Below are 27,731 nucleotides of genomic sequence, written 5' to 3'. Positions count from 1 at the left end.
CCCTCTTTTGGGGGCGCGGCCTCCGAGAAGCCAATCCGCTGCTCAGTTTCAGGAATAGACTCCACCCTTTTCCCTTAGGGGACGGTTCGTTGACGTGTCTATTGATCTTTAGGACACGCGAAACCAATCCTTTGCCTACATCCGGGGGGGGCGTGGACCTGCGCCTGGGAGGCCGAATATTTTCCATGACCAAACGCTTCTAATTGGCTTCCCCTCCAAAGCTGAGGCGGAGCCTACACCCTTCGCGCTCCCTTGTGGCTTGTGCAACTCTCGGAGGAACCGACGCCGAAAGCCCTAAGGAGGAGAGGCGTGTCCTCAGAACGAGAGTCCCCATTGGCTTCACTGCTGGCAGAGGGTTAGATGGTGCAGCCGCTCTTGTTGTTCATTCGTCCGATGATTCCATGGGGTGGGACTTGGCTGGGCCTAAATTTGATCCGCGGTCCGGGACCGGTTTCTGGGCAAAGCTGCCATGAGTTCCCGGGGCCGCGGGCGGCCCCGGCTACGGCTCGGGGAACGCGGCCTCTTGCAGACACCCACGCCCCCCAGTCGCCGCCTGCTACCGCGGGCGCGGCTGTTGCCCCTGCTGCTGCTGGTGCTGGCCCTGGCCTCGGCGTTCTACACCGTCTGGAGCGGCTGGCACCACCACCGGAGTGAGGAGCTGCCTCCGGGTCCGGATCTGCGGGTGAGGACCAGCGGGGGCACAGCGGGGGCTCTCAGTTCTTCGTCTCTCCTTACCTAAGGTCTCAGGTGGACGTAGCTTTATCATATGGCCCCAGCCGCAGGTGTTGCCGTTGTCTTTAGGAAGCCTGTCAGTGGAATGTATCTTTGGGCTTGTTCTGTAATAGCGACTCTCCTTTAAGAGGAAGGGTCTGGAGTAATGAACGTGGGAGTTCTGGGTTGTAGTACTAAAGGCAACTATTTGGAAGTGTCCCTTCCTCTCTCTGGGCCTCGATTTCCCATCAGGATTGGGGTTGGCTGGCCTGGATGGGCTTCGAGGGACTTTTTCCGCGTCTAGGATTTATCCTAGAAACCTCTGGTGCTGGAAGCCGCGATTAGAAAGTGGAACCGGGGCTTCTTGGAGGCGACGGCGCCTGGTGTAGGGTCAGAATGGGGTTGCTCACACGCTCTGTTCTTCTCTTCCCTGTCGACCCGCCAACCCCAACACAAGGGCCAGTTGATCGGAAGCCTCCCCGAAGCCCGAATGCGGAGGGTGGTGGGGCAACTGGACCCACAGCGTCTCTGGAACACGTATCTGCGCCCCCTGCTGGTTGTAAGGACTCCTGGCAGCCCAGGCAATCTCCAAGTCAGAAAGGTAGGTAGGTAATGGGCCGCTCTTGACTCAGACCGCTAGAAAATGGGAAATGGGCAAGGTCCCAAGCATTGAGGGCAGAGCTGTATAGCTCTGAGTGGAGCTAGTCTTATTCTAGAGTAACCACCAAACTGTACTGCCCTCTGTTACTGTGTGCTACGCACAAGTAACAGCTGGATGAGGTGGGTATCATTGTGATCTTCTTTACGCAGATGGGGAAGCTGAGGCCCAGAGCAGTTGGGCATTTTGCCCAAATCCCACAGTTAATAAATGGTGTACCGAGGGTTTCAACCACACAGAGCTGGTGCTGTAACATCTCTATATTGCCTCTCAGAAAGCATCGAGAGTCATTTGAGTACCGCCTGAGTTCAGATCCCAATTCAGCCACTTGGAGTGTGACCTTGGAGTAGTTTCTTAAGCTCTCTGTGCCTCGGTTTCCTCATCTGCAAGTTGAATCGCTGACAGTCCCTACCCTACAGAGTTCCTAGAACAGGGCTTGGCACACAGTGTGTGCTATCAAAGATGAGCCTGGATCAGTCTTGGCATCAAGAGGTGGGGTCATTCCATGTCTGGCACTGAGTCGGTACTCAGCAGAAGTGTGCCAAAGGGGTGATTCGAACCCAGATGGGACTTGTGAGGCAGCCCGACTGGACTGCTCTGCATGGCCCAGGTCACACAGCCCCTCTCCGAACCTCCCCCCCGCAGTACCCCTGCCCACCCTCCCACCTCTCTTCCCACTAGTTCCTGGAGACCACTTTACGGGCGCTGACGGCAGGCTGGCACGTGGAGCTGGATGCCTTCACAGCCTCGACGCCCCTGGGGCTCCTGAACTTTGCCAACGTGGTGGCCACGCTGGACCCTGGGGCTGCCCGTCACCTCACCCTTGCCTGCCATTATGACTCGAAGTTCTTCCCATCTGAGTCGGCCCCCTTTGTGGGGGCTACGGATTCAGCTGTGCCCTGCGCCCTGCTGCTGGAGCTGGCCCGGGCCCTCGACCAGGAGCTGAGCAGAGCCAAGGGTCGGGTGAGGAGTGGGGGTAGGGTAGGGAAGGGGTGGAGGGCCGGTGCCGCCTCTCCCTGGGTTGAAGCCACCACTTCCCCTGCCTGGTCTTGTCTTCTGGCGTCCTGGACACACACAAAGCCACAGGAATCTTTCTCTGTCCTGAATGTCAGGTCCTGTCTGTCCTCTGCCCCAGACCCTCCCGAGGCTCCTACTTCATTCCTTGCATTAGCCGGAATTCTTACAGGGCCCCGAGAGGCGTGCCCTGCCGCCTCATCTGCCAGCCCTTGCTCACTCCACTCTGGCTACCCACTGCCTGTGTATCTCAGGTCCATAAGGTTCCCTCCCACCTCAGGGCATTGGCACTTACTGTTTGCACTGCCAGGAATGTGATTTTCGCAGATATCTCCCCAGCTGGCTCCCATCCTTCGTTCAGGTGTCCACTTCGATGTTACCTTCCCAACCCCCTGTCCCTGTCCCATGATCTGTGGTGCTTATGCTGGTTTGTCTGTCTCCGCAACTGGAATATGCTCTGTCTAAGCAGGGACTTGGCTGCTTTGGCTCCTGCTCTGTTCCCCGGGCCCAGAGTGTTGCCTGGAATCGAGTAGCATGTCAGTTAGAATGAGCGGAATGAATGAACGAAAACCCAAGTCTCCTCACGCTCCTCCCCGGTCAGACCCGCTCTTGTGGCTTAAACCCCAGGGTCCCAGAGCTCCCTGGTTCCTCAGGCCTCTTCTCAAACCTCTTTGGCTTTTTCTCTGGCCTCAGCCCTGGTGGTCCATATGGCTTCCTGGCCTGGGAACACTCTCCCCTCCATTTTGCCAGGCCAGCTCCCACTTACCCTCAGTGTGAGCATCCCTTTGTTTTTTTTTTTAATTCATTTTTTTTAAAGATTTTATTTATTAGGTAAGGAGTAAGAGAGAGAGAGAGAAACATCAATGTGTGGCTGAGTCTTGCATGCTCCCACTGGGGACATGGCCTGCAACCCAGGCATGTGCTCTGACTGGGAATCGAACCGCGATTCTCTGGTTCGCAGGCCCAAGCTCAATCCACTGAGCTACACCAGCCAGGGCACAAACATCCCTTTCCAACAGACCCAACATGCTCCCCGGGCCTGGCTATCCCCCACCCCCTCCCTGTGCTCCTTTAAGACCCTATAGTTCTGGGGAGCATTTGTCTCAAATGCATTTTACTGCTTGTATAATTATTCACTTTGTGGGGGTCTGTCTCTTTTGGTAAAGGGGCCATAGGATTTAATGGTGATCATCACAGCCAACCCTTACTGAGTTACTGTATGCCCGTCACTGTTCTAGGACCTGGATTCGAATCCTGCCCTGTGACTAGAACTGTTATAATCCCATTTCTGCTTGAGGAACCTGATTTGAGGAGTTAGTAACTTACGGGTGACTAACAGCAGCTGAGCCAGGATTTCAACCCAGGCAGTCTGTCTGGGAGTCTGTGCTCCAGGCCACCATGTCTAGGAGTGAGGAGACCGAGTTTGACCCATTCAGCTCCGCAAGTGGGCAAAAAATGGGGGCGGGCCCAGGTGAGGGCTGACACTGAGCCCCAGCTCCCACAGGCAGCCCCGGTGACCTTGCAGCTGCTCTTCTTGGACGGCGAAGAGGCGCTGAAGGAGTGGGGACCCAAGGACTCCCTCTACGGCTCCCGGCACCTGGCCCAGCTCATGGAGTCTGCACCCCACAGTCCGGGCCCTACCAGGATCCAGGCTATAGTAAGACGGGGGCCCCCGCTGGGTTCCGATGAGGGCGGGAGGAGGTGAGGCAGGGTTGGCAGCCTCCCTCCCGTCCCCTCCCGTCTGGCCTCTCTAGGAGCTCTTTGTGCTGCTGGATCTCCTGGGAGCCCCCCATCCAACCTTCTACAGTCACTTCCCTCACTCAGCCCGCTGGTTCCATCGGCTGAAAAGCATCGGTAAGGAGGGCTGGGGAGGGGAGGCATGCGTCCTCAGAGGGCTCCCCCAGCCCTCCCCCTGCATTCCTAGCCTCCCTCTGAAGCACTAACACAAAGGGCAGAACATAAGCTGACCCCACAGCAGTGCTGATTACCAACGGGGCATGGGGTCACATAGTCCTGGGTTCGAATGTGGCCTCTCCTCCCCAGCTGTGCCCACTTGGGCACGTGGCTTCATCCCTGAGCCTCAGTCTCCCGTCTGTGAAGCGGGCACGATAGTAATGCCAGCAGGGAACATGGGCCACCAGCAGTAAGGGTAACCGTCATTCTTTCTGCTGGATAACCATGCTTTACCTTCAGACCCCCCTGCCCTGCCCACCTCCGATTTGTGAGCAGGGGAACCTTTGACCCCCAAGCGGCTGACCTTTGCTCTCTAATCCCCACAACCCCCAGAGAAGCGCCTGCACCGGTTGAACCTGCTGCAGTCTCATCCTCAGGAAGTGATGTACTTCCAGCCCGGGGAGCCCCCCGGCTCTGTGGAAGATGACCACATCCCTTTCCTCCGCCGAGGTATTTGCCACGGGAGTGGGGGTGGGGCAGAGGTGCGCAGGAACCACGGATGGGACAAGATCCTGGCCCCTTCCCGGCGTGGGGGACTCGCTTCAAGTTGCTTAATCTCCTTGTGCCTCGACTTTCTCATCTGTTGGATGGGAACATTAATAGCCCCTGTCTCGGTTCCTGCCTTGCTGAGGGGCTGAATGTGTTGGCACAAAACGTGAAGACCTTTCTTGGACCGGCGCCCGGCACACAAGGAACATTTATTTGAGAATGTGAGTTCTCGTGGGTGCGTCAGGCCCTGGCGGCCCAGCAGAATCACCCGAGGAGCTCCGAGAAAGGCCCAGGCACATGCCGGGCCTGCCACGTCACGTTCTCGCGTGTTTGTGTTAGTTACTTTACAGCGCTCCCAAGGTGATTCCGAGGCACAGCCAGGGTGGAAGAGGTCTGGCGGAAGGGTTCCGAACATAGGTTTCAGGGCTGGTCTGGGTTCTAGGATCTGCAGCTTAGCCCTGGTTGACCTAAGGCGAATGATTTAGCCTTTCTGAGTCCCCGTTTCCTCAGGGAAAAAAATGAAGAGACTTGTACATAAAGAGCACGTCTCTGTGTATGTGGGTAATCACAGGGTTGCGAGGAGGAGATAATAGGTGTGTGAAATGCCTGCTTACACAGGGCTTGGCTGCTTCTTAAATTTTCACCCTGCAATTGACTCTTTCAACAAATATGCACTCCTTACAATGCCTTCTTTTTTCCTTTTTGAGAAAAAGACTATTAGCCCTGGCTGGTGTAGATCAGTGGATTGAGCTCGGGCTGTGAACCAAGGTTGCCAGTTCGATTCCCAGTCAGGGCACGTGCCTGGGTTGCAGGCCAGGTCCCCAGTGGGGGCCGCATGGGAGGCAACATGCACTGATGTTTCTCTCCCTCTCTTTCTCCCTCCCTTCCCTCTCTCTAAAAATAAAAAAATAAAGTAAATAAAATCTTTAAAAAAAGAATATTCTTAAAAAAAAGGAAAAGAGTATTTATTTATTTTTAGAGAGAGGGGAAGGGAGGGAGAAAGAGAGGGAGAGAAACATCGATGTGAGAGAAATACATTGACCAGTTGCCTCTGGTATTGCCCCTAATGGGGGACCTGGCCTGCCACCCAGGCATGTGCCCTGACTGGGACTCGAACTGGCAACTTCTCAATTCGCAGGCTGGCGCTCAATCCTCCCAAGCCACACCAGCCGGGACTAACAATGCCTTCGTTACTGATCCATTCAATGAATACCTCCCAAGGCACTGAGTGATGTGTCAGGGATACAGTGATACCACCATAATCCACCTGCCTCCTGTCTAGTGGGGGGACTGATATTTAGCAAATCTGGACACACGCAGAGAGAAGTGCTCTGAGCACGGGAACCCAGTGTAGAATGGCGGGTAAGAGCACAGACTCTGGACACAGGTGGCCTGGGTTCAAATTTCTGACGGTGCTGTTTGCTAGAGGCTCGAGCTTAAGCAAACCTCTCTCCCTCCCCCTTTGCCTGCGTTCATACCTGTACAATTATTATAAGGGTAAAATGGTGAGTGCGTGCGACGGACGGCCTTGGACTACGGCCTGGAATAGAACAAGTAGTATGTAAGTGCTAACAACTAACAAAGAAGAAAAAAAGAGCCTGATAGATAAGCCTGGTCAGGAAGGTCAAAGACATCCACCCCTTTCCCTGGTCTTCCCATAGTCCATTGTTTTTTTTAATATGCCATTTTTAAAATTTTATTTATTTATTTATTTATTTATTTATTTATCTTTAGAAGGGAAGGTAAGGAGAGAGGGAGAGAAATATCAATGTATGGTTGCCTTTCCTGCATCCCTTGCTGGGAAGAGGCCTGCAGGGAACCAGCCTGCAACCCAGGCATGTGTCCTGACTAGGAATTGAACCGCTATCTTTTGGTTCACAGGCCCGCGCTCAATCACCAAACTATACCAGCCAGGGCCCATTGTTGGTTTTTAAAATCCTTCCCTAAGGATGCATTTATTGCTTTTACAGAGAGGGGAAGGGAGAAAGAAACATCAGTCAGTTGCCTCCCATATGCACCCCAATTGGGGGATCAGACAAACAGACTAGGCATGTACCCTGAACAAAGGATCAAACCTGCCCCCTTTTGCTGTACAGGACGACTCTGCAGTCAGCTGAGCCACCCCGCCAGGGCACTGGGTATATATTTTTTAACTAACATGGACTCTCTCACACTTACAGTTCAAGTGCCAGGACGAAGTGCTTTCTGCAGGGGAGGGCTGGCCTCGGCCTGGGCTCCTGGGTAGCCAGGGGCCTGACCGAGCCTTCTCTCTGCCCTCCAGGGGTCCCAGTGCTCCACCTCATCTCCACGCCCTTCCCCTCTGTCTGGCACACGCCCAACGACTCGGAGGCCAACCTGCACCCACCCACGGTCCACAACCTGAGCCGCATCCTTGCCGTGTTCCTGGCCGAATACCTGGGACTCTAGCCTGCCGGGCTGACCTTGAAGGAGAAGCGTCCAGCAGGGCCTGTGGCAAGGACACCCAGAGCCAGCAGAGCTCAGGCTAGCCCACCGTGGGTGTGCTGGCTTGTCCTTTTTAATACCTTAGGCTCTACTCGTGCTGTGATCGGAAGACCCTCTTTCCTTTGACCACCTCAAGCTGCCGCTCCCCAAAGACCTAGAAGAGACCGCTGTGGGGTGAAAGCCAAGGGAATATGAGGTTGGGCCCTGCCCTGAGGGAGACACTGGTCTGAAGGTTTGCAAGGACCAAGTGCTGTTCTCAGGTTTGATCGGCAAACCGCGGACCGGCATGGGGACCAGCAACACCACTGAACCCAACGAAGTCTCTCCGGCCTTTCTCTACGTGGCTGTTCGTTCTCCAGAACGGCAGCCTGGCCATGGCACTAGTCGGTCCAGACCTAACTCCCACAGAGGACGTGCTGGAAGCAGGAACAGAGAACAGGGAGCCTGTCCTTGGGATGCTGCAGACCCAGTGGGCAATGAACTAGTGTTCATGCAAAATGTACTCTGCAGAACTAGCCTAGTAGGTGTTGCATGAAAAAAGACCAAAGAAACCGGGTGAGACCACATTAAACGAGTTTCTACATTGCATGATATGAGTTTTCCAGCGTAAGACGATGCAGTGTTTCCCCACATAGTTCACCACGGAACCCCTGGCTGGGAGCACCGGAGAGAACCACAGGTATGTCACAAGATACTTTGGGAAATATTAGGCTTTAGTTGCTTGAGTATGTTTATAGAAAGGACAAGACAGACCAGGAGTCGCCCCAACATAGTTGCCCCAAACCACGCTGTCCCCGTTAGTTGTGCGTGTAGGAGTGCGAGATGGTGGCTCTAACTACAGCTCCAGCGATGGCCTGAGGAAGTATTTCCAAATGCTACCTACTCTTCAGACTCAACTAGGGTACTTTTGAAAACACGCAGACTGCCGGGTTCCGCCCAGACCTAACGAATCAGAACTGGAGGGAGGGGCTGGGACCCTAACAAGCACCCAGGGAGATCTCTTGTAAGCAGCAACGTTTGGGACATGCCGACCCTCCTTTGCTTCGCAGCTGGGAGGTGCGTCCCCAGCTGCCTAGCAAACCTCCTCCAAAGACACGGAGGGTCCTTGGAAAGGGCGCCTTGCGCTGGCTCAGTACCTGTGGCCTTTGTGACTTGGAGGGAGACCTGGCGGGTAGCAGGGATGCCGGGCCAGGATGGAGGGTTATTAATAGTCAAGGTGAGCATTGGCCTCCTGAGGCAACTCAGGGCTGGAGAAGATTCGAGAACTCAGTGGGCTGAAACTGAGAATGCTGACTGAGAGGATGAACCGCAAGTTCTCGTTTCACATTCTGCCACAGTCCCTGACATTTGTTGGGTACCCACCACAGGCCAGGCACCAGGAGCCCTCTATATTATACATTCCGACTCAGTCTCCCACAAATCCTGCGGTAGGTGTACTTCCGGGTCTCATTTTGCAGGTGAGGGGGTCGGGTCGGAGACTCAGGAACCATTGTTCACACCGAGCCCAGGTTCTCACACACGGCTGCGCCCCTAACCCTGCGATCTACCTCCCTTCCAAGTCACCTGTGTGGGACCAACAGGTGGTTAACAGTGACTCCTCCCGAGACTTTTTACTGGGTGCAGTGTGAGTGGGCTTGGGGGAGGGGTGTGGACAGATGGCCTCTTAGAGTTGGGATTGGCAGAGGTCCAGAGTTCAGAAAGGGCCCGGGCAAACACTGGCCAGAGGGCCTCACACCATGGAGATTCCTGTTCGTTCCTTTCTTGTGTGGCAAGCATGGTGCCACGTACTTGAAAGTGCACCCTGTCGCCCTGGCTGGGTGGCTCAGTTGGTTGGAACGTCATTCCATACACCAAACGGTTGCAGGTTGGATCCCTGGTTGGGACACAGACCCAGACTGCAGGTTTGATCCCCAGTCTGGAGGCAAACAACAACGAGGCAACTGATTGATGTCTTTCCCTCCCTCTTCCTCTTACTCTAAAAATCAATAAACATATCCTTGGGTGAGGATTAACAGAATAAATGTGCCATGTCCCCTTAGCCTCACAAGCGTGAACAAGTAGACGGGACACCATCTCCAAGTTTGAGAGGGGAAGCAGTGTACACGGCTGCATCCCCAGCCCCGTAAGACACCCTGGTTGATGGTACTGCATGCCCGGCCCTGAGCAAATGGCCTGATGCAGTTTTTCGTGAATCCGGAGCAAGGATTCTGAGCTTTTCACACATGGCTTCTGCTGCTTGGTCAGGTGTTTTCCCTAAGTCTCATTTGTGCCCAGAATTTGGGGTCCCTCAGCCTCATACTATGAAGGGGCCACTATGTGGATGTATTTAGTAAACACGCTTGTTGAGTGCTCTGGATGCAATGTATCACGTCAGTCTTTTGAGGAACCATCAGTGTTCTAATTTTTCAGATTAAGAAACTGAGCTTCACACTGGCTGGTATGGCTCAGTGGGTTGAGCGCCGGCCTGCAAACTGATTGGTCGCTTGTTCCATTCCCAGTCACCGATTGGTCACCGGTTCCATTCCCAGTCACTGATTGGTCACTGGTTCCATTCCCAGTCAGGGCATGAACCTGGTTTGTGGGCCAGGTCCTCAGTTGTGGGGAGTGTGAGAGGCAAATGGTCCATGTTTCTCTCCTTCCCTTCCCCTCTTTAAAAATAAATATATTTTTTTAATGAAAAGAAACTGAGCTTCAGAGGAACTGTGGCTGACAAGCACAGAGCTGGACACTGTCGCTGCAGTGTCTAGGTGTGCATTTCTCTTTATTTATCCTGCCCATGACTCCCTGCGCTCACTGCCCTTTTCCCCGCCAGGAGTAAAGGAACCATCATCTCTAAATATTTTTGCCCTGTTCTCCCTTCTGATTCTAGAATGCCAATGAAATACCAGACTTTCTCACTGTACTCCCTCTACAAACTTTTTTTTTTTTTTGGTCTCTGCTACTTTCCCGATTTACCTCTGGTTCAGTAAATCATCAGTTGTGTCTTATTTGCTGTTTAGCTCAGCCACTGAGTTTTTAACTTCTGGTTATTACCGTATTTTGCTGTGTATAATGTACTCCTATGTATAACGTGCACCTACATCGTAGTACTAATTCCCACGTATGATTCTCATTATACGTGGGAATTAGCACTACCCAAGTACAATGCACAGCCTTATTTTTCCCTCAAAAATCTGGGTGACAGGTGAGCATTATACAGGGCCCAATACGGGTCTACGTGGGCATTTTCCTTTCCTATCTGCTAGGCCATTATTCAGTTCTGAGTTCCTGCGGATATTTCCAAGCCCTTGTCTTCTGATCTGCGGTGCAGTCCCACCCACCTGAAGATGCTTTCGCTGTTTCTGCTGGCCCTGGCTCCTGCTGGTTTATCTCCATGCGTATTCAGTTAACTGTTTACCACTCATTGTCTGCACAGTATTTGTGGGGACTCTAGATGGTAGTTCCTTTTACTGGAGGATTTATGTTTCTGTCAGACACCTCAGCTGGAAATATCGCTGATGCAAACCCAAGCTAAGGGCTGGTCTGTGAACATGAGTGTTCAGGTCTGCTTTTTTCTTTTTGTCTTGTGCTGCCCTTGGTATTTAGAACATCTTTGCAATCTTCTGGGTCATCCTAACCTCAGTTCGGGACGGGGATCCCAGCTCCTAGTAGGTTTCCCACCTTGGGCAGGCATTGGCCTTGACTTCTGCCTGCCCCAGTACGGCTAGATAGGAAACCCAAGTTTGTCCACATCAGCAACTGCCCTCAGAGCAAAATTGGCTTCAGGGCCCCATAGACTTTTCACTTAAATGTTCAGCTTAGTGTGTCCCTAACTATTTTATTGGCTATTCAATGCTTTTAAGGGTTTTTTTGACTTCCTGTTTTTAGCACAAGACTCCAAATAATCTGGTCCTCCCTCCACAGGAAACTGAAGCACCAGAAAAATAAGCCAAGATTCAAACCCAGGTCTCTTTGATTCTAAAATCTAAGCATTCAATAACTACTATGATCCATCCTAGTCTCTCCGGAAATTTTGATTCCCTGATAAGATCATCAAAGAATGTGAGCTGCCTCTCAATACCCATTTTCCCTTTTCTTTTAATACCTGAGGCTTTTAAATGTCTTAATCCCTCTGTATCTAGTAAACAATTAAGTGGATATTTTAAAACTATCATTTCAGGGATCTTTTTTATTAAGAATCTTTTATGCTGGGGGCATAATGCAGCTCAAAGACTACATTTCCCAGTCTCCTCTGCGGCTCTTCCACGTGGCCAAGTTCAACCACTGAGAACTGAGTAGGAGTAAGTCCTTACTTAACATTGTTGATAGGTTCAGCAACTTGAAGCGAAGTGACGTATAACAAAACCGACTTTACTACAGGCTAAGTGATATAAACAAGAGTTAAGTTCCTGTGCCATCTCATCAAGGTTATAATGAAATGATGTTGAATGCACTGTTACTGGAGGGCCTCCTCTCCACTGCAGGACGCCCAGGAGGAGGGGGGGGCGTTCCCTTCCTGCAAAAAAAACGGTGATGGCTGGAGTGCCCACAGTTCCCCAGGGCCGGGAGCGTGAGGGCCACAGGCAAAGAAAGATGCGGTGAGCTAGGAGTCTGGGTTCCTGGTGACTTCGGGGCCACTGGATTGCTAAAGAAATACACCTTCTTGTTTAAGCTACTACTAGTTTGAGATTTGAGTCCAAACCGACACAGATGAACAGTCAAAAATAATTTCACGCTCGGGACCCTTTTCCCTCAGCCTCTTCTGTCTCCCCACGTATAGACCCAGGGCCCCCTCCCCGCCCCAAACCCCTCCTTGAACGGCATAAAACCAGTCGGGGCCCAGCCTTATAAATACGGATTTTATAGAAAGGACCAATTCAAAACTGGTCAGATGCCACACGCTAGAAGCTTCCAGAACCATAGGGATGGAAAAATGAACAACAACAACAACAAAAAAAGCAGAAACAAAAAACCCAAACAGAACAAACAGAAACACCCCAGATCAAACCGCCTGAAAAAGAAAGGTCTCAGTGAACCAGAGGCTCCTAAAGAAATACGGCGCTCAGGGCGGAGACCCCGACGTCCGAACAAGTACCCGGAGCGGAAGGGAAAGCAACCCGGAAATTCAAGCCCATGGTCCCTGCCCACAGGCCCCCCACGCTGTCAAGAGCGAGGCAAGGGGCTTCACAGCTTTTTTTTTTTTTTTGGGGGGGGGGTATGGCAGTAGCTTAAATAAAGGGAGGGGAGAAATTTTTATAGTTCCTCTTTTTTTCTCTTCCCCTTCGGGGGAAGTGGAGAGACCGGTAACTAACTTAAAGAGAAAACAGTGATTTTTATTTTTTGATGGGGAAGACATCTGGAAATGGCAGGCTGCCAAGAAACATGCCCAGTCTGATCTGTGATCAGATGCTCCCCGCCCCCCAGTTTCTGAAGAGGGGAAGCCTTCACACGGTAGCTTAGGAGAGGTGCCAGCCTTGGGTGCTGCAGCCTCTTGGGAAAGAAAACTCAGCGAACTGGGGAAGGGTGCAGGACGGGGCCAGGATGGGGGAACCCTTAAGTAGTACCAAAATTAGCTGCCGTCTGCTCCCTGCTGGTGGGTCCCTGGGGTGTAGAGAGTGGCAGGATGGGTGCTAGGGCTGAATGCAGAAAAACTTGAGATGCTGATTAAAAAAACACCCTCCTCGAGGGCCCCCGGCCCTGGGTCTCAAGAGTAGAAAACCCATAGGGGTCAATCAGAGTGCTTTCCTGGGTCACCCCCTGTGCCTGGGAGGGATCAGTCCTGGAGGGGGCGGTCAATACTGCCTGGACCGGGGGTATGGGCTGGTGACCCAGTCCTGGCTCTCGGCTCCCACGGGGAGGGGGTGGGCTGGTGGGCTCTCCCCCTGCCCCCGGCTTCACCTCCCCTCCTCCCGGCCAGCCCGGCCCCCGCCGGGCCCATTGCAGGGCAGCACCCAGTTGTTATCGTGCAGACCCAGGCGGCAGCCCGGCGTCTCTCGGTCGGCCCGGCGGCAGCACATCCAGTAGGAACGTCCGTAAGGCAGGTCGTGGTGGTAGGGCTTAGGGTGCCAGCGGCAGAGCGACACATCACCCTTCTCGTATCGCTTGCGGCACTGCTTGCAAGGGTCATCGCGGTAGAGGGGGTCTCGGCTCCAGCGTGAGTCTATGGCCCGCACGCCGAATGCCTCGATGATGCCCTTGAAGTGGTGGCAGGTGCACTTGAGGGCCGCCAGGGCCCGGGTGGGCAGAAAGCTGAAGATCTTGACCAGCACGTGCTCGGGCAGCAGCAGCATGTACTGCCGAGGCTCCAGCAGCCTCTGGATCTTGAAGCGGATCTCGAGGAAGTCGTGGGACACGTGCCGGTACAGGCGGCACAGGGAGGTGTCCGCGGTGCTCTCAGCATCGTCCGGGCCTGGTGCAGTGGCCGGGGAGTCAGCTGGGGGCGGTTCTGGAGGCCCATCGGGCCCACGGGACTGGAGGAAGAAGAGCTGGCCAGGCGGAGGGGGCTCCTCGGGGCTCACTGTCAGGCACACTGTCTCCTCCTTCACATTCTTGGTACCGTCCTTACCGAAGAAGATGCATTCGTCCACCACGCCCGTCACCACCACGTCCACGTGGAAGCCCGATGCTCCGCAGTCCCGGGCAGGGGGTGGGGGGGGAGCTGGGGGGGTGTCCTCAGGCCTGGCAGGGGCTGGGGTCTCCCCCTCACTGGCTTCATCTGCCCTGGCCAGAAGGAACTCCACATTGCTGGGGAGGGCGTCCCGAGAGGGACTGATGAGCTGGTACAGGTCGCAGGTGATCTTGTCCTTGGCTCGCGCCCCTGGGCCAGGGCTGCCGGGGTAGGCGCAACCCTGTCGGCCGGCGCTCCCGTTGGGCAAGCTGCCATCCGGTGCCCGGGGCTCTCGGCCGTTGGAGATACGGAAGGCGATTCGTACCTCCCCGGGGCCTGGCCCAGGCCGCTCCTCCTTGCGCAGGCCCTTGGCTGGAGGGTTGTCCCGTTGGGCCTCAAAGTGGGCCACTGCCTCGGCCACACGGCTGCAGTCCCCGCCACCAGACCGCCGTTCAGACCCCAGGCCCTTGGCAGGCCCACCCTGCTCTGCGGACACAAAGACCATAGGAGCTGGGGTGCCAGGGTGTGGGTAGTTCTGCAGGGCGAGAGCGGCCCGCTGTTCCACCAGGGCCACCATCTCGGCCACAGAGAGGAGGTCCACATCCTCCCCGGCTGAGGCTGGGGTCCCCTGAGCAGCAGCAGGCCCCTCCCGGCCCCCTGGGTCCGGTGGAGCTTTCGTAGGCTCGAGACAGCGCCGCCTCCGCTTGGCCTTGGAGCTGTCACTGCCCCAGTGCCCCTTGACCTTCATGGAGCTGGCCCGACTGCCGCCACCGCACTGGTGGGCCACAAAGAAGGCCACCTTCTCCTTTGTATTCCCAGGCTTGATAACATACCACGTGTCCAGCAGGACTCGACCCTCATCGCCAGCAGCTGCGGCTGAGAGGAGCGGGGTGGGCTGGGAGGCCGGGGCCTCCGTGGCCAAGGCGGGAGGTGTGTTCTCTGAGTGGGCAGGCCCGTGGTCTGGCTCGGCCCTGCCGCCTGGCTCGGCGCAGGCCGACGGCTTGAGGGCTGCGGAAGGCGGGCGTGGCTGGTTCTGTGAATAGGTGCCAAAGGGCCGGGGGCACCAGAGCTGGAAGGGCAGGAGGCTGCCACGGTCCATTCTGGGGAATGGTGGCAGACAAGCAGGGGTCACTGCATCTCAGGACCTGGACGGTGGTAGGGGACTCCACGGGCCACCTGGAGACAGGAAAGAGAAGGTTGGGGAGCTGGGGGAAGCCTGCCCTTCCAGTACCACCCTAACCTCAACCTCCTCTGATGGAACCAACCAAATTACACCACCAAGAACTCTGCTCCTGCCCCACTGCACAGGCAAGCCAAGGAAGGGTCGCAGAGGAAGCGGGACCTGCTCTTTTAACACCCAGAGTATGAACGGAGCAGGCAGCTTGCTCCACGCCTACGGATCCTACTCCACTGCCCCTGCCTTCAGTGCCGATCCGGGGACCTCCTGCTGCCAGGGCCCCTTCAAAATCAGTGAAAATACCAACCGACAGACAGACGGCTCCTCCCTTTTCTGTTTGTTCCTCCACAGTAGCCAGTTCCTGAAAAGACAAGAATTCCCAGCCCTGCCCACAGCTATGGCGACTGCAGCCCGCAGACGAAACAAGACAGGCTGGGCGGGGGAAGCAAACCCGAGGCCAGAGCCAGACAGGCCCTGAAGAAACTGGCTCCTCGCTTTGTTCTCTTTGTGGGGCTCTTTCAGGATTTCTTGAGTTGTGTGTCCTCCAGAAAAACACATACACTTGCACAACACCGTGCAGGTAGTTCCTCTAAGTACATCCATAGACCCCTGGGATAAGAAGGCCTGTTCTAGTCTAGCCTCCCCTCTGAGCTGCACAGAGGCCCGGAGTGGGGAAGGGTGCAGAGCGTAAGACCAGGCCCTCAAACTTGCTTTCCAGACTCTGCAATTCAGGCTGCCTTAATAATGATCACTTTATTTTGCAGCAGTTTTTGTGCATGACCTAATCTGGAGACAACTCTGCTGCTGAGTCAGACACGACCATTTTCCACTGCAGGGCCAGCAGGGAGCATGTCCCTCAGTCCCGACCTGTCCCTGGCCCACCTGCGTCCAGACATAGTGAAACCAAAGTTCCTTCCACAAGTCAGCCCTTCCACGCGTCTACAGACCAGAGGTCAACAAACTGTGGCCCTGGAGCCAAATGTGGCCTACTGCCTGTCTTTGCAAATAAAGTTTTATTGAAACACGCTTTGTTGTTTATGGCTGCTTTCACGCTACAATGGCAGAGCTGAGTAGTTTCAGTGGAGATCGTACGGCCTTGCAAAAACCTGCAACATTCATTATCTAGCCCTTTATGGAAAAAAGTTTGCTGACCCATTAAGTATAGACCATCCTGAATACAGGCAATTCCACAAACACCACTAGAAATTTATCATTCTGTGGTCCTGTAGTCTCCATTAAAAATCCAGACAGGCTTCAAACACCCAGACACCAGTCATAAAGAGAGTCCTAATCCTAAAAATCCTTACCCCCATTAGCCCTAATCCCATCTACCACTAAAATACTTAAGAGCCTCTGCTGGAATTCCAGTTCCTTGCTAAAAGAAAAATCACCATATGGCCCCTAAAACTTACAGATGCTTGAGGTTACTAACCACCAATACATGCGAATGCCCCGAAATGCACACCAACATAACGAAGGCCATTTCCTATAGGCGTTCTCCCTCTCCAAATGGACCACTTCCTGGAATCCTCCAATCAGTTCCTACTCACCTCCAGAACATCAATGCCCCCCAAAATATTTAGACACTCCCAAATTCCACTTTAGACCTCCAAACCTATAAATATCCCCTCCAGCACAGAAAGCCCCAATCTCAAGGAACCCTTCACAAAAGCCAAGCCTACTAAGAACTCTAACATACACCACAATTTCCCAAACTCCCAGATGCCCCAAAACCAGTTTCCCAACATCCTATACTCAGCTCAAATCTCTACGTGTATTCCCTAATCACACAGACGCGTCTCAAATGGCAAAAGAACTCACTAAAATGTAAAAGCTCCCTAGTACAATTTCAAACCATGTATGTCTCCGTCAGAAGAACCCCCCCAAACACTCACAAAGAAACCCTACAAATGTTTTAATAGCGGACATGCTTACGGCATGGTCGCTAATTAGGTACTGTTCTAACAGTTCCTGCAGACCCTCCCAGTCCCTATGAAGCAGGCTGTGTGTTCATCCCTGTGTCCAGATGAGGCACTGAAAGGTTGAAGTCAGATAGGTAGGAAGAAGTCAGAAGAAGCGAAAGCCCAGGCATTCTGGCTCCAGAATTGGTACTCGTGGAGTCTATGTTGCTTCTAAGTCTCTCTGTGAGCTCCCCAAATCATACACACCGAATATCCCCAACCACAAAGGAGAACCCCTACAAAACACAGAACCTACCACATTACAAAAGAAACCCAAACCCAAACCCCAAGGCCCAAGGGAAGCGTCCCCCAAACACACGCAGACACTTGCCCAAGGCCCAAAATATTGTTTCCATGGAAAGGGAATCCCCAAATTTTGCAACTGCCCTGGAATCCGCCAACCCCCTCAGACCACCCTCAAAGGTTTGACACGCCCCCACGGCACCCTCACCCGCCAGCCCCGCCCCCCGCAGCAGGAGACCTTGGCGACCACACGCAGGCGCAGGAGAGGGTACAGGGCCCGCCCACCCGCTCGTTTCCTCTGGCTGCGACGCGGGCGGGAGCAAGACGTTTCCCTCCGCCCCTTTGTTGACAGACTCGCGCGTGACGCCCCCAGCCAATGAGCGGCTGCCGTTTGGGGTCATGTCCATATAAGGAAGGCCTTGGCCGAGGGGCCCAACTTCGAAAGAGGGAGGAGTAGGCAAGAGGTGACAAGGAGGTGTGGAAACAGCAGCGTGTAAGAGAGCATAGAACAACTCCCAACTTCCTGCCAAAAGGAGGAACCAGGCCAGGACGGAGGCCAGCGCATTCAAGGCGATGTTTATTACAGGACGTTCCCTTAAAGCAGGAGCCCTGATTGCCAGTTGAGATTTAAAGGTCCAAGCCGCTTTGGGACTGGACTCCAGGGCGGAAGGAAGCAAGCAGAAAGATCTGAGAGTGCCTAGCTTTGGTTGGAAACCTTGGGGGCCGAGATTTCCTGGGGGGGAGAACTGGACAACCAAGTAGCAGAACGCTGCGAAGGCTACCGCGGCACTGAGTCCAAGCCTCTGGGGCATGGCATTCAAGGCTCAGGCCGTATGGCCGAAAGAGCCTCTCTGTCCAGCCTTACCAATGAGGCACTCAAATCTGACTCAGTACTAGAAAAGAATATGAAACACCTCAGTAATGACTTTTAAATATTGACTACCTATTCAGGTAACATTTATATAATGTAGTTAAGTAAAATACTTCGAATTAACAATCTTTCTTTTGACCTCTTTTATGTGGCTACCGGAAGACTTTAAATTACACATACGGTTAGCATTGTATTTCTATTGAACAGTGCTGGTCCAGACCCTTTCAATGCCAGGCTGACTGAAGAGACACCCAGAGGTGCCCCTACTGCAGGCGCCTGTCCAGACATCATTTACTTGCCGACTACCCCGCCCCAGCGTTACCTGCTTCCAGCTTCCAACCATCCCACACATCACCACTGGAAGGTCTTCTTAAAGAAGACCCTTTAAGGTAGGCACAAACCTGACCCTGTCCCTCCCCAATTCAAAACATGTCACGACAACGTCCAGGTACCTCCCTCATCCAGGCTCATCCCTCCCTACTCCTCCACCCCCAGGGGACCCCAGCGTTGGCCCTGAATCTGGCATAGAGATTAGTTAGAATACTCAGCCTTGTCTGAGGCTCAGTAGCAGTAGTAGTGTAGACAATAGTATCATCTACACCATATGAGGAAACGGAGGCAGGACAGGTGGACTCACCAGGCCAAGGTCACACAGAACTGGTGTGACTGGAGCAAGATGCGAACCCGGGGAATCTGATTCCAGATTACGGCACCCTCTTGTTTCACTATATATTTATTCTCTGGGGTCTCAGCTCAGCCACCCTCTCCTTCCAAGTCGCTAACCCCCCAGGCTGGGTAAGGCTCCAAGCGCTGGGCTCCCACCCTGGCCTTGCTATCGGAGTCACCTAGCTCTTCCCTTCTACGGCCTTTGCATTTGCTGTTCCTGCTAACCAGAATGCTTTCCCCCCAAATCTCCATATTAGCTCAATTCCTTCCTTCCTTTCTTTCTTTGCTGAAATGGAAGTTTCACAGAGAGGCCTCCCCTGAGCCCCCTTCCTGGAAACTACCCTCCTGCCCCCAGGGGGACCCTGGGGTTCCCTTGTCCCAGCCCTTCCCACTGTGGATCATAACTGCCTAAAGGTGGGTCAGTCTCCTCCACTGAACTGGAAAACCCCTTGGGGAACAGAAGGACAGGACAGAGCTATTATGGTCATCTTGCTATCCCCATGGTGCCCAGCATGGGACTGGATGAATCAAAGCTCCCTTCCCTGCAGCTCCCTGTCCTTAACTTCACAAGGCCTTGGCAGGGTGACCTCTGTTTCACACCCAGGTCTGTCTGTGTTCTAGCCGGAGGGGTCACTGGGGCAGAGTTTTTGAACTCCTCACACACTGAGCCCGGGACAAGGCCCTGCAGTAGGTCAGCTTTCAGAAAATGCTCCACAAAGATCCACTTATTATAAAACATCACAACACAGAAAGACTGAGAGTAAAAAGAGGGAAAGAGACTGATCAAGCAAACACGAACCAAGAGACAAATGGAGTGACATTACCACTGAAACAAATATAAGTGACAAATGCAAAAGACATTATTACGGACCAAGGTCGTAACAAAACAAACTTACCCATTACTTATACAAAAAGGTTCTCAACAGAAGTGCCGCGAAGGTAGAAACTTTACATAAGCGTCATGTCATAATTTGGCTGCAGAGTGGAAATGAATAGTTTTGACTTTTAAAAAAACCTGCTTGCCCTGGCTGGTGTGGCTCTGTGGATTGAGCACCTGTCTGCAATCCCAAAGGTTGCTGGTTCCATTTCCGGTCAGGGCGCATGCCTGGGTTGCAGGCTAGGTCCCAGGTGGGGGCTCACGAGAGGCAACTGAGCAATGCATCTCTCAACACACTGATGTTTCTCTCCCTCTCTTTCTCTCTCCCTTTCCCTCTCTCTAAAACTAAATAAAGTCTTTAAAAAATCCAAATTAAAAAAGCTGTGTAGATTAACTTGATAGTAAAATAAGAGAAAAATAGACAGTCGGTGATGTAAATTAAAAACTCAGAACACACACCCCCACACAAACTCTGGACAGGTGCTAGAATGCACTTTCAACAACTTTTAGGGCTCTTTTTGATGAATGTGTTGTGAAAATCAGTTTTAATGAATTCTCTTTTTTAATTTTATTTATTTTTAGAGAGAGGGGAAGAGAAGGAGAAAGAGTGGGAGAGAAACATTAATGTGTGGTTGCCTCTCATGTGTCCACCACTGGGGACCTGGCCTGCAACCCAGGCATATGCCCTGACCAGGAATCGAACCAGCAACCCTCTGCTTCACAGGCCCATGCTCAATGCACTGAGCTACACCAGCCAGGGCTTGAATTCTTTATTGAATGTCTAAAACATAGTGTAATACGCAGAGTATTCCTGCCACTGAATAGTCTTCAGTAAGAGTTGAATTGCAGAATAAAAACAGTAAGTGCTCCTAATACTATGGTCTCCAAATATATACCGCAAAAAAAGCATGATAAAATTTGGCGCATCCATAACTGTCATGAGAAACCTCAACATAGCTCTCTCCATAAAGATGAGTTGAAAGGGTGAAATTAGCAAGGACCTGAGCCACCCAGGAACACCCTTGATGGAATGGCCCCCAACAACTGGAGAGACCACGTTTTATATCCCTAGTCCGACATCAGAGGTCCTCCTGCGCGCTGGCCCTGGGTCGCGTGCGCGGGACAAAGAGATGGCACTGAGGTCACCAGGAAGAGCTCATGGGAAAGGAGGCAGAAATCCAAATAAACAGTCATGACCAACAAGCATAAATTAGAGAGAAAACAATGACAACAGCCACTATCACTTGTGAGCCGAGCTTTGCTTGAGTGCTCTGTAAACATTAACTCATTCGATTCCCGTATCTCACTATTTTAATCTCACGTTAAATGGAGAGGCGGAATGGCTAAGGAATTGGCTTAGGACGTAGCTTTGTGGCAGAGCTTTAAATCAAAGGGCTCGGCTGTCTCCAGAGCACAGTTACTGTGCGTATGGCGCACTTGGTGAGGATCAACTTGTTCAATCCTCAGGGCCTTTGCACTCTCTGCCCCCCCACCCCGCAGATGGCCCTTCCCTGGGAACCCAGAGGTCTCACCCCCTTAGTCCCCCAGGTGTGGCTCACAAATCACCTTCATGAGACCTTCCTTCATTCAGAACCGCAGCACCCCCCCAACCCCGCATTAGACATACACTCTCTCCTTCCCCTGCCCTGATTTATATTTCCTCCTTCCCACGCATTGCTATGTAATATACTATAAACTTCGTTAAGTTGTCAGTCTCCCCCTCGCTAAAATGAAAGGTCCCCCAGGGCCAGTTCTTCTGTCTGCTTTCGTCACTGCTGTGTCCCGGCCTTCAGAGCAGCACCAGGCGCCTGGCTGCTTAAAGCGCCAGGGCAAGGTCCCTGGGAGTGTCTGTCAGTGCTCCAGCATTCAACCACACCTGCTGAGTAAGGACGTGATATTCCGCAAGATCTCCAGGGCGCTGGTATGCAAAGTTAAGTTCGAGAAACAATGCCCTTAGCACCTCGTAGGTGTGCCATGCATAGCTGTTGGAATTAATGAACGAACTTCTGAAACCGCCGTTCATTCAGTACATCATCTATGTCGGGCCTCTCGTAAAAACAAAAAAACAAAACCAAAATACAGCTGGTTCCAGCCCTGGGCGACAGGCCTGGGCCTGGGTTGGGACCCAGTCCCAGGTCCCCGGTAGGGGCATGTGTGATAGGGGCGTGTTTGGTAGGGGCATGTGTGGTAGGGGTGTGTGTGGTAGGGGCATGTGCAAGACGAAACCGATGGGTGTTTCTCTCCCTCTCTTCCTCTGTCCCCTCCCCTCTCTCTAAAACTAAATAAACACAATCTTAAAGAAAGAAAAAAAAACCCCAAAAACCCAAACAGCTGGTTCCCACCAAATCCACCTGTGGAAATCCTGTCCCCAAGATGAAGGTGTCCTCGCGCCCTCCCAAGCTACATGGGACCTTTTCCTCCTGGGGCCTCCCCTTGCAGGACCTGGCCCCGCTGAATGACAGCACCTCCTCCCCACCCTGTGGGTTTCTGGAAAGCTGGGACCGCTCCTGCAAGGCGCAGCTGCTCCAGCCTCCACACTTGGCTCGCTGGGAGAGCTCAGCCCTTCCAGCTCCATGCCGGCCAGGGAGAGCTTTCCAAACACACACCAGGCCCTACCACTCGCCTGCTTAAAACCCTTCCGTGAAAGGTGCAAGTTGACAACAACTACATGTCCGTGAACCTTTTGTCAGGAAGCTACTGGAGGACTTGCTTCCCCCAAATGAAGGAGCAAACCAAGAAAAAAGCAGCGATCGGATTGGGGAAATATGATCTTGCCCCCCCAAAAGAGGCCAAAGGAACCCCAGATGAAGGCAGAGGGAGAGTGTAGGGGGACGGCTGACGACCAGGTCTAGGGAAGTCTCCAAAATGCACAAAGACAAGGAGAAAGGCAGACAATTCACGGGCTAAGTGCAAACACTTAAGATGTTGGAAACAACATCAACTGGGCAAACCAAAGAAAGATAAAAGGAAATGGTAAAAATAAATGTCTTACCCCCCCCCCGCCCCCGTACTGAGGCAGGTGACGCCCTTCTCCCACCTTGGGGCGCCCCCACCCCAGATGCTCTGGGAACATGCTTCCTCACACTCACACAGGAATCGGTGGCAGGGCACCAAGGCTGTGTTCCTGTTCCTTCTGTCCCTTACCCTCTCCATACCCCCGACCCACCCCACCCCGCCGCAGCCCTGCCTGCAATCCTGATCCATCCGCACCCTCCTCTTGGCTTTTCGGCCTCAGGGTCTGCTGACTCTCTCCCTGGCAAGTTTTCCTTCCTATTAGCTAGCTCCCTAACAGTAGGGATCATGTAAATCCAAACCATCAGGACCTAGGAGGTCCAGGAGGCAGAAAGCCTCCAGAAAGGGCCTGCCAGCACCTGGTGCTCGCACTTCTGGGGGCATGAGCTCGGGGCAGGATGCTTAGCCTTCCATGCCTCGGTTTTCCCCACTGTAAAATGCAGGTCATAAAAGCACCCACCCCTGGGCTGACGGATGACTCACTGAGATCAACCTAGGAGAGCGCTCAGTGCCAACTAGGCCTCAAGGCGAGACTCCTTATGCAGGTGCTGTGATTTATTAACAAAAAGTAAGACTACCTAAAAGTTTGGAAATCACTGACCAAGCCAAAGGCTTCTTCCCTCTCTGTTTCATGTTCTGACCCTAGTCCCGCACAATAACCAAAGCGTGGCCAGTCCTTTGCTATGGTTGGTTATTGGACGTCACTTGTTAATTGAACAGATATTTGCAGAGCCATTACTGTGTGCCAGACACTGTTCCGAGCATTGGGGATATGCAAGGAAAAGGAGAACGGAGTCCTTGTCCTCCCAGGGCTGACAAACTGGAGAGAAGGTGATAAACATATAGTAAGTTTCAAGATGGCGAGAGCTACAAGGAACAGACAGCAAGTAAGAGGGATTGGGAGTATTAAGGGGGAAGTTACGATCTTAAGGGGTCAGGGTGGCATCACAAAGCAGGTGCTGAGCCGTCTTTTTACAACACCTGTGCTTTTAGGAACGCTATGGCTTTAACCACAGCTGCCAGAAATACACCATTAAACATGGTAAAAATATCACTTTGTATAAGTAAGCTTCAGACAAGCACAGGCTGAAAATACATTTAAGATTTTAAGAAAACGCGAAATAACTCGGAAAGCAGATGTATTTTCTAAGACACACAGATAAAGAGGGGAAGAAAGCATCGCATCGCCCCCGGGTGCCCAGATGTGACACAAGGGGACAGGGATGAAGGAGAGATTGGCAACTTCTCCCCAACGCAACAGGAATTCAGATAGTTCACTGACCGTCGGAGACAAAGGGTGAAAAAAAGTCTACGCAAACAATGACGAGCAGGCAAAGCTGGCATGAGGGGCTGAAAATGAATCACCCAAACCTGACAAATGAGCACAAGTGCCACCAGCGCTGTGACAACAGGAAGCTCCCAAGGGCAGGCCCTGGCGCACAGTAGGTGCTCTCACACCTCTGTGGACCCCTTGAGAAATAAACTTACACTTTCCATAAGAGGAAACTGAGGCCCAGAGTCACACAGGTGGTGGGTGACAGAGCCAGGGTTCAAATCAGGATGTTCTGGTTCCGGAGTGCATGCTCAATACATTTTTCTTGAGAGCATAAAAATCATTAAAAGACGGCACACTTATTAAGGGCTTTGGAAGCCCTAGGCACTTCACATGTTAACCTCACCAACTCCTTACAAGACCCTCACCGTCGGAATGTAGCCCCATTTTACGTATGAGAAAACGGAGGCCCAGAGTGGGAACCCAACTCAGCCAAGGACACACAGCAGCAGCGATGGGGATTTGAAACTGGACCTATCTGACACCAAAGCTTTCCTATCAGAGTCAAAGAGTTTATGCGATAAACGCAGGACCGAACTGTTTCACGATGCGTTACAAAGTTGCCGAACTGTCCAGTGAGGCCCTAATGTCCAAGAGGCTAGTGGGAGGGGGCGGTGGGGGGGAGGTGGTTAGAGAAAAAAAGAAAACACAGTTGTAGAAATATTTCCTATTCACTGAAATACCTGGAGTTGGGCCAGGCTGGGCATTGGCAAGTGAATTATTTACATTTGGCTGTGGATACAGATGGGAATGAGGACAGATTGAGTTTCTGAGCACCCCCCTGGGGAGCCACCTTGGGAGCCCAGGGGTAGAGGATGGGGAACCAGAAGAGTCAGGATGTGGTGGGGGGGGGTTGGGGTGACCTGGAAGAGAAAGGAAAGGAGGGGCCTGGCTGATGTCCCGCTCACGGGTACCTCTCTGTCTTCTCTCTCAGGGGTGTTTCCCATTCATGGGTTTTTTTTTTCCTTTCTTTTAATTACAGCTCATGTACTGAGCACTTATTCCAAGCACTTTACCTGCTTACCCCTGTGAACCTTCGTTGCAACCTTCCTAGGGTCGCTGATCCCATTCTATAGTTGAGAAGAGGCCAAAACACTCGCCCAAAGTCACACAGCAAGAAAATGGCAGAACTAAACCTCAACTGCAGACTGCTTCAGTTCTTGAGACTCTGTCCCATTCCTGAGTCTCCTCGGGACATGGTACTTTAGGACAAGGAGAGGGGACTAAATTACAGCAGTAAAAGCCAGATTCTGGACCGGGATGTCTAGGCTGCAACCCTGATTCTACCGTGTAATGCTGAATGGTCTTGGGAAAGTTGCTTAACTTCTCTGTGCCTCTGCTTCCTTTCCCTAGAATGGAAATAGTTACAGCACCTACACCTTAGGGGTGTTGTCAGAATTAAAGGAGTTAAGGCGCTCGAACAACTAAGAACAGGGTCAGGCACTTCCTCAACAATAGACTGCCCGGAGCCCCTGCAGGGTTCTGACCTGGGGTGTGCCGAGGTCAGTGTCAGGTTTTTGAGAAAACGCCCCTGGGGCTGAACTGAAAAGGAGGGACTCCATTAGCACCTGCGACCCAGTCACATTCCTGGGGTGGGGAACTTCTCACCAACAACTCTCAGACTGAGGATTTACTGCTGGTCAGGGTAAAGATCTTATGGCCCCTCCCCTCTTCTCAGTGACAAGTTGTTCCCACAATACAGATAAGGGCACTGTTTCACAGAGAGGAACCTTGCACAGGTCACAAAGGAGTAGCAGAATGAGAGATCTGAATGCCGAGCTGACCATACACATAAACCACTACACTTGCCCAAATCCCACTGGACAAATGAGAGTGCAAAATGTTGTCTCGATGGCCCGTCTGGTCATATTATCTTACAGTTCTGTGCCTGTCCAGTTTATCAGGAGTCTCTGGCTGAGCTAGGAAAACTATCGCTAAATCCAGGCCGCTAATCCCACGCTCCCATCCCACCCCTAGTCCTGGAGCCTAACCCACACAACACTCTACCATTGATTTCTCTCTCCCACTATCTCAACTTGCTCTCCAGTTCCCAATCCGATCCAGGGGCCCCCACCCACCATCCACTGCTGACCTCTCCCCTCGAAACCTCCAGCCCCCGTCATTCATCTAGCCCTGACCACCCATGTCTTTCCATATCCCCCAGGTTAACTCCCTCAAAACTGCCCCCATCAGGGCCTCTGCCTGGACGCCTAGCCCCTTCCCCTACTCGGGACTCCCTTCCCAAAGCTCTCAGCTCCTTTACAATCAGTCCCAAAGCTCGACTCCCTCCCCACTTCCAAAACCCATCCCCAGCCCCCATTCTTTTACTACTCCCTCCGCTCCTTTCCTCCTAACCCCCTCCCCGAAACGATCTCCCTTCATCCAGCTCCTTCTTTAGCCCCTACCTCTCCCTTCACGTCACCCGGTTCCGAACCCCCGCCTCGGCTCTTAAGCGCCCCCGGGCCCCCGCTTGCGGTCCTCACCATCTCCCCGCGCCGAAGCTCTCTCAGCTACGCGGGTTTCCCCCCACTCGCTCCTCTCCAGCCTCCCCTTCCGGGTTCCCGCCCCGAAGCCCGCTGGGAATTGGAGTCCATGCGGTTACGGACTACACCTCCCAGAAGGCAGCACGGCCAAGCTTGGAGGTGGGAGAGGAGGCCAACGGGGCGGGCTGGAGAAAAGAATGACTAATTCTCTGGAGGCAGAGATGGAGCTTGGCAGCGCAGGCGCAGACAGCGCTCCCGCCTGGCGCGCTGGGAGATGGAGTTCAAGCTCCTCCATTTTGGCCCCAGGCCCTTGGAAAGGGAATTGAGAAAACTGCAAAAGGGACGTTTGTGAGAGGTGGAGAATTGGGAAAAGGCAGGTTTATCGATGTACGTAAACTTATCAGTACAGTAATTAACAGTGCCCTGTATTTTCTCAAACACTTTTCCATCCATCCCCCCCCCCCCGGGGTTTTCTTACCACCATCCCCTAATTAACAAATGAAAAAAATTAAGCTTTAGGAGGGAAGAAACCCCGATGACTAGGAACTTGTCCGCATTGTAGTTAGACTAGAAGCTCCATGTCGACAGACACCTTTGTGTGTCTTGTTCAAGCACCCAGAATAGTGTAAAGAAGTGTCGAGTAAATATTGCATGCTAATTATATGCAAGACGATCCTAGTAAGAATTATTCTAAGTGTATAAATAAGGCAGAAATAGATTGGGCCTCTTCTCCATGGCAACACAGCAAGAAAGTGATTGGTACTGAAATATGTTGGACACCGGGGCCTCTACTCCTCACTCATTTTCCAGTCTCTCCTCAAGGGCCATGAAATTGGACTTTCTAAAATGGAGAGTTTGCTATATAACGGCACATTCATCTTCGTGAGGGGAACTGCTACTAAGGACCAGTTCCAATGGTCCTCTTCTTTGAATGCTTTCTCAATGTATTGCACTTTAATGTAGCCCCTGCCTCACTAGATTTTCAAGGTCTGTGAGCCTCCCAGACTGCACTGGGAAGATCGCGGCTAGATTCCCAACTTGCAGCACGGTGCTTGGCAACCACGGGCCCCAGTTAGATATGCGCGGAAGGGGAAGGATGGAAATGGGACACCTGAGGGTCTGAAGGGTGACAGGCCAGATCTCTCTTCCGGAGAGTTCGCAGTTGGGGAGACCCCGCCTGCTATTGAGTAGGATCCGCAGATCCAAGACCGCTGGAGCCATCATGGGGCGTGAC

General features: G+C 52.8%; 2 protein-coding genes across 6 annotated transcripts; one reads left to right on the top strand and one right to left on the bottom strand.

Moving 5' to 3' along the window:
* The first annotated feature begins 229 nt into the window (after positions 1–229).
* QPCTL (glutaminyl-peptide cyclotransferase like) lies at positions 230–7,876 on the top strand. Of its 2 annotated transcripts, XM_053668469.1 has the most exons (8): positions 230–682; positions 1,169–1,312; positions 2,051–2,332; positions 3,888–4,040; positions 4,138–4,237; positions 4,670–4,786; positions 4,968–5,046; positions 7,107–7,876. In XM_053668469.1, exons 1-8 carry the CDS (start codon positions 470–472, stop codon positions 7,330–7,332), a joined length of 1,314 nt encoding a protein of 437 aa, XP_053524444.1. In that variant the 5' UTR covers positions 230–469; the 3' UTR covers positions 7,333–7,876. The 2 variants fall into 2 exon arrangements, with proteins under 2 accessions (XP_053524444.1, XP_036992688.2); XM_037136793.2 differs by lacking the exon at positions 4,968–5,046 and having other exon boundaries at positions 246–682.
* Positions 7,877–12,579: 4,703 nt separating this feature from the next.
* On the bottom strand, positions 12,580–26,570 carry FBXO46 (F-box protein 46). Of its 4 annotated transcripts, none has more exons than XM_037136788.2 (3): positions 26,498–26,546; positions 15,359–15,412; positions 12,580–15,050 (listed from the first exon to the last, which is right to left on the bottom strand). In XM_037136788.2, the coding sequence occupies exon 3, from the start codon at positions 14,971–14,973 to the stop codon at positions 13,162–13,164; it is 1,812 nt and encodes a 603-aa protein (XP_036992683.2). In that variant the 5' UTR covers positions 14,974–15,050; positions 15,359–15,412; positions 26,498–26,546; the 3' UTR covers positions 12,580–13,161. The 4 variants fall into 4 exon arrangements, with proteins under 4 accessions (XP_036992683.2, XP_053524427.1, XP_036992682.2 ...); XM_053668452.1 differs by having other exon boundaries at positions 15,359–15,436; positions 26,498–26,515; XM_037136787.2 differs by lacking the exon at positions 15,359–15,412 and having other exon boundaries at positions 26,498–26,570.
* Positions 26,571–27,731: the final 1,161 nt, after the last annotated feature.

The sequence above is a fragment of the Artibeus jamaicensis genome, unplaced genomic scaffold (genome assembly GCF_021234435.1).
Source record: "Artibeus jamaicensis isolate MK-2021 breed Jamaican fruit bat unplaced genomic scaffold, CSHL_Jam_final contig_1526, whole genome shotgun sequence".
NCBI lineage: Eukaryota > Metazoa > Chordata > Mammalia > Chiroptera > Phyllostomidae > Artibeus > Artibeus jamaicensis.
The sequence above is the reverse complement of the archived record's forward strand: the minus strand, read 5'-3'. Positions and strand labels throughout refer to the sequence as shown.